Source organism: Fulmarus glacialis, unplaced genomic scaffold (assembly GCF_000690835.1).
Source record: "Fulmarus glacialis isolate BGI_N327 unplaced genomic scaffold, ASM69083v1 scaffold24898, whole genome shotgun sequence".
Classification (NCBI taxonomy): domain Eukaryota; kingdom Metazoa; phylum Chordata; class Aves; order Procellariiformes; family Procellariidae; genus Fulmarus; species Fulmarus glacialis.
The window spans coordinates 626-6,456 of NW_009227963.1; the positions used below are offsets into that span (position 1 = coordinate 626).

Below are 5,831 nucleotides of genomic sequence, written 5' to 3' on the forward strand. Positions count from 1 at the left end.
GGCCCCTTAGAGTAAGGAGGCATAAAGGATCCCCTCTCAAGGGTGGGATGCTTAGGACCGTCCCAAGGACAGGGGGAAGCTCCGATACAATGACGCCTTGCCCACAGATGGAGTGCTCCCACCTGAGGCTACCCAACCTTGGCAGCCCAAAGGCTTCAGGAGATCCCTGTCCACTCAAGCCCATGAGGAGACCCTCACTGGGGACAGAAGAAAAGAACAACCCCGTCCAAAACTGACCAGAGCTGAGATTGAGCACTTACCCCCACCCCTCCGCAGGGCAGCATGACAAACATCCGCTGCGACAGGATCCCTGCAGAGAGAGGGAACAGCGAGAACTTCAGAGCTGAGAAACTGGGGAATGGTGGGGGACAGGGCGCATGGACAGGGGTACCAAGGAGGGAGGTTTGGCCTGGCTGCTCGGCCAGAATTAGGACCAGCCTCCAGGGGAGCTGCTTGGTGCGGTTGAGGCTGCTCCGAGACCCGGTGTGGATGTGCGGGCAGGGGACAGGCAGAAGGCAAGGGCACTGCTGCCCGAGGGAGCGGTGTGGATGTGGACTCACCTGCCAGCTTCCCGTTGTCCAGTTTCAGGCGGTTGAGGGGATTGGTGCCGTAGAGGAAGACGTGGCGCTCGGTATGGACACACTGCAGCTCTTCCAGGGTGGCCTTGCGTCCCCGCAGACACTGTGGCAGACAGGGGCTGTGACCAAGCTGCTCCAGATGGGAGACGCGGGCTCTCCCACCCACACACACCAGCCTCCGAGCGTGGAGGTGGCACGTCTTAATGTACGAGCACAGCCACACCTCATGTCACAGCTGGGGAGGCAGCTGCAAGGCTGAGCATTGTGCTTCTTGCATTGGATTTGAACTTGAGCACCCCTGATTTGCAGGCAGAGATCAGGCAGGAGATGCCAGCACCACCTTCCTACAACTGCAGAGCCCTGCGTGGACCAGTCAGCCCAGCTAGACCAGAGTTTCTAACAGACTGGAACTGACACCGATGTTCCCCACGTTGGCAAAACACCCTGTTTCAGTAGGGATCCCGCCTCTCCCTATTGCCCATCTTCCAGCAGAGCAGACTCCTGCTGCCACCCAAAGCTGGAGATGGTCAGACCAGCATGCTCTGCCTTGGCACTGCCAGCAACGGACAAGTCCAAGCCATCTGGATAATGGTGTTTAACAGGCTGAGAAGATCTGGGAGCAAAAGGGATGGAAGTGGGAGCAAGATACCCTATCACACCATTAGCACGAGATCTGCTCATACCAGCATCCCCCTCCCGGACAGGCGTCCGGCTGCTGCTCGCACTCACCTCGCACTGGCTGCGCAGCCCTCTCTCCTGCAGACGGGACCAGATGCTCTGGATCCTGCCCGCATGCTCTGGGTGGTTGCTGTTGTCACCGCACGAACACTGGTGTTTGAGCATCACCGAGTCGTAAACCAGCCCTGCGATGCACAAGGAGAGCTGCTGTCCCGAGACTGGATTGGACCCCAGGTCTCGACAGTGCTGACCCTAATTCAGCTCCTTTTCAGGGGCTGGATGAGAACCTAAACGCCCGTAACTATTTGGTTTGACTGAAATGCCTCCCTCAAACCATGGGAACCTCTGTCCCAACATGCTTGAAGCAAATCCTGCCTTGGATATGCAAGAGAGCTGAACCTTGCCAGCATCACTGGACCAGGATGGCAGTCAAGGGGCCAGATGGGCAAGTCCTGCTTGGAAAAGCCACCTTAGATAAGGAGAAGGGGCTCCTCATGGCTTGCTCTGCTCTTTTTGCAGCCAGCCAGAGCACTCCCAAGCGTTTATGAGTCCGGGAGTGACTGGGACTGATGCTAAGCTGCCCCTGGGCATCCCCACCTCCCTTCCAGCTCTTGTCCCCAGTCCCTGCTGCTGCTCCAGCTGTGACAGCCCCGCACAGGCCGTACCTGTTGTGAAGTGCGGCTTGGCTGGCTGCTCCTGCACAGGCAGGGAGAGCGTCTTGGAGGCCGTGTCCTGGGCAGGAAGGGAGACGGTCGCGGTGGCAGGGGATGACTGGGCCCTGGAGAGGGGCCTGTGCCCCGCATGGATGGTGGGGACCATGGGGGAGTCGGCCAAGGGCTGCCGCTTGAGGAGCTGCTGCTGCACGCGCTGGTAGGAATCCCAGAGATAGGCCTGATGGAGAGAGGCGGCGGAGAGCACGACATCCAGAGCAAGACACCAGGGCGGTGAAGGCAGCATCACCCGGCCCAGGGAAGGGAGCTCTGCACTGTGCACCCTCCCAGGGTCTGGATATGACAGCCCCCTCCATGCTGGGGGGCTCGGAGCCGGTTTGCAGGAGCTGGGACACATCACGCAGCATCTGCTGCTCTCTGCTGGCTCAGCCCCGCAGTGCTGGGCAGCCCTGCTGCAAGGCGCAGCAATTTGGGGACGATACGCAGCAACCTGGGGACGATGCCCAGCCTTGCTGACACCAAGGGTGGCTGCAGCTCTCGACCCTGTCCTAACAAACTGGCCCAGGCTCAAGGAAGGTACAGACGTGGTGCCTGTGTCCTTACCCACACAGCACCCCTTTATGGAGGTGGCTCTCAGGGTCTGATCTGAATCTTCCCAGGCTCAGAATGCTACCAGCTTTGCTGGGTTTGTGCAAAGCCTCAAATAGGAGACACCAAGGGATGAATTAAAAATTGCTCCAAATCGCAGGGCAGGGATCTCTGCACGCTGCCTGCACAGAACTAACGCTCAAAGCAATTAAACCACGACTGGAGACAGGGAAAAGGCTGGGAACTCCACTTCTTACAGCCCACACCTGAGCCTGTATGAAGACTTCAAATCACCCCAAGGACTCCATGCAGCTTGTGACAGCCAGAGAAGCCATCGTCCCTTTTCTCCATGGGCTCCTTGTGCCCAGAAGGGAGAGGGCTGCTTCAGGCTGGCAGCCCGCACCCCTCCCCAGGGCTCTCCCATCCCTGCCAGCCCTCGGGTACCTGCTGTAGGACAAGCTCCTCTTGAGGCTGCATCATCTTCTGCGTCCTCTCGGGCTCCTTCACACTGCTCCCCGCCCGTGTGGGCTCCACGCGTGCCCTCGCTGGGTCACTGCTCTCAGCCCCGGCCTCTGGAAGCGTCCCCTCAGCCTCCATGTCCTCCGAGGAGGGGATCTGCCGCAGACGGGGCTTCTCGCTGGATTTAGCCATGCGCTGCAGCCGGAGGGGTCACAAATGAGCACAGAGAGGTAGCAGGGGACAGGCCAGGCTGAGGAGGTCATGAGGGGTGGCAGGGGATCTCAGGGCAGAAGCACGACGGATGTGGGAGCCAAGGAAGCCAAGCAGGTACCCTCAGCTTGCTGCTACGAGTCTGGGCAAGGCAGCATCTCGCATGCCTGCCTCTGGCTTTGCCCTGGACATCTGGTATTCACTGCCCAGCAGGTAGGGTGCCATCTTGCACCCTTCTAGCATCTGTCTCCCATTGCCTCCTACATGCCTGGGATGGGCCTCCACGACTTACCTTGCCCAGATGCGTCTGCTGCTTGAGTCTCTCCAGGAACTGAGTGTGATGCTGCTGGTACACCAGTTGCTGCTGGATGGCCTTGGGGTTCTGGGGCAGGGGCTCCGAGCGGGTCCTGCCCAGCGGTTTATGGTGGCCTGGGAGCGACAGGCGCTCTGCCGAGATGAGTGAGGGGGCGAAGGAGAAGGGGACCGTTCCCAGACCTGGCACTGCAGGGGAGATGAAGGAGAGGTGAGGGGTGGCACTGTCCGCTGGGCAGATGTAACACCCTGCAGAGCTGGGCATGGCAAGCAGCAGTGCTGTCTGTACCCATGCAGACTAACTCCAGACAGCCCTAAAAATGACACTGATCCAGCCCTGGAGCCCAGTATCTGGTAGGCTAGGATGGATGGGCTGTCTCTTTACGGCTCCCCTCCTTTTGTCCCCATCACTTTGGCATCACTCCGCCCACAGGGGCCTGGGGACAGGATCTGGCCGACCTCAATCATCTCAGTCCTCCCTCAGCTTCATCCTTACTGGGAGAAGCTTCCTTCACTGCAGGTATTACAGGGCAGGGAGAGATGGAGCCAGGAACCAGCACAAAGGAGCCAATTCTTCTGCTACAATTAGAGTGGATTACCTAGAGGGGCTGGGGGGAATAAGGCAGCTAGAAGCACAACCAAGAGGTCTGAGCTGCCCTGCTCAACATAGGGTCTGTAGTGAAATCTGCTGGAACAAGAGCCTAGGAAAAGGCAGGAAAGACCCCGTGGAGGGGGGCTTCTGGGCTGCAGGAAAGGTGAACGGCTCCATACCAGCCCAGCTCAGGCCGGGCAAGGGGCAGCTGGAGGGAAGAGCCAAAGCTATGGCTCTCTCTGCATTGTTGAGGCCATGGTGCATCCCTGGCAAGGACATGCTTACTGGCTAGCCAGAACCAGGGTCAACATCTTCCATTCCCTCGGTCCCAGCTCACAGAAGAGTAATGGAAAAATCAAGGCCACTGGGCTTTCCTGGCACCCAATAAACCTGCCAGCCCTGAGCGAAGCTCCATGCTGAGCCCTGCCTGCCTGCCTCAGTGCCCGTCACCGAGCTCGACACTTACCCGCCACCAGCGGAGTGTGGGTGACCGAGGGCTCGAGGATGATGACAGGCTGGAGCCGAGGGGACAAGGGGCTCCCAGCCTCGTGCTGCTCCAAGCCAGCTGGTATGAACATGGGCGAGTGTGTGCCCGTGAGGACAGGTCCGTTCAGCACAGGCACCCGGTGTGCCAGGCTGGAGAGGGGGCGGCGATCTGCCTCTCCCTGCAGAGAGGAGGAGGGCTGGGTTAGCAACCCACCGAGACACAGCACGGGGAGGGGACGGCATGTCCTCACCCTGCGCACGGGCAGCGCCTGTGAATACTCAGAGCCAGTGCACGCCTGGCATTACCCCAGGAACCCCAGGCCCAAAGGAAAGGGCTTCCCCTGCCCCGCGGGAAACCCTCTGCCCAGTTCTGGGGCTACCTACAACCTGGCTACCTACCCTGGCGCTAGTGGTAGCCGGCAATCCCAGCGTGATGGCCGGAAGGGAGGCTGCACTCTGCAGGGCAAACTGTGCCAGTGAGCTCTCCTGCATCATCAGGCGCTGGGCCAGGGGCGTCTGCACCAAACACAATTCATTAGTCTCCTGCTCCGGCAGCGGCAGAGTTCAGCATGGGACAAGCAGCTTGGGCGCAGGCAGCAGAAGAGGGTGGCTGAGCCCCAGCTGCCTGGAGGAACACCTCGGGCCAGGGCAAGGGGCATTGGGGCCCAGTGGGGAGAGCACATACAGTAGGAGACAAGAAATGCACAACTGCAAAGGAGGGCAGTGTGTCAGGAGCAGCGCTGGGCCGGACAGAAGATCCCACCGTGCAGGGAGAGCAGGGCTAAGGGCAGTTCCTGGGCAGCAGGGTTCAGGGCTGGGGTCCCCGGGGGTGGATGCTACCTTTGCCTGAGCCTAGGATGGGAGTGGGAGATCAGGGCACCCAACCCTGGGGTCAGGAAGCCCCAACCCACGAGACCTCTGGCTGCGAGGCCGTCGGAGCTCACCTCGTGGGCCATGCCGGAGGCAGCGGGGAGGGCTCCGTGCTCGGCGGGGAGGCTGTCGTTGGGAGAGCTGCAGCCAGACACAGGAGTGCTGCTACTGCTCGGGGAGGAGTCTGCACAAGGAAGAGAAATGGGGGTGATGGGCACAAGGATCCAGAGAAGGGCTGCACAGCCCCTGCCCCAGCCCTTCATAGCCCTCCCTCCCTCTAACAGCCGCCCACGGCCCTCCGAGGGCCAAACCTCCCTTTGGCTGCACGGCACAGGGGAGACGGAGCCACCCTGCCAGCATGGAAACACACAACAACGAGGCAGGCCG

The 5,831-nt window shown here is 60.6% G+C and overlaps 1 protein-coding gene across 1 annotated transcript in view; it reads right to left on the reverse strand.

Annotated features, from left to right (window-relative positions):
- Nucleotides 1-237: 237 nt before the first annotated feature.
- LOC104080819 (histone deacetylase 7-like) overlaps nt 238-5,831 on the reverse strand; it is a gene marked incomplete at its 3' end in the record, with an annotated part of 12,548 nt that continues 6,954 nt past the window's right edge. The window contains exons 8-16 of the mRNA XM_009583338.1: nt 5,519-5,628; nt 4,974-5,090; nt 4,555-4,753; nt 3,477-3,685; nt 2,960-3,169; nt 1,922-2,147; nt 1,308-1,441; nt 561-681; nt 238-310 (exon numbers count right to left, since the gene is read on the reverse strand). Coding sequence (XP_009581633.1) covers nt 238-310; nt 561-681; nt 1,308-1,441; nt 1,922-2,147; nt 2,960-3,169; nt 3,477-3,685; nt 4,555-4,753; nt 4,974-5,090; nt 5,519-5,628 — 1,399 coding nt within the window. The remainder of the gene's footprint in view (nt 311-560; nt 682-1,307; nt 1,442-1,921; nt 2,148-2,959; nt 3,170-3,476; nt 3,686-4,554; nt 4,754-4,973; nt 5,091-5,518; nt 5,629-5,831) is intronic.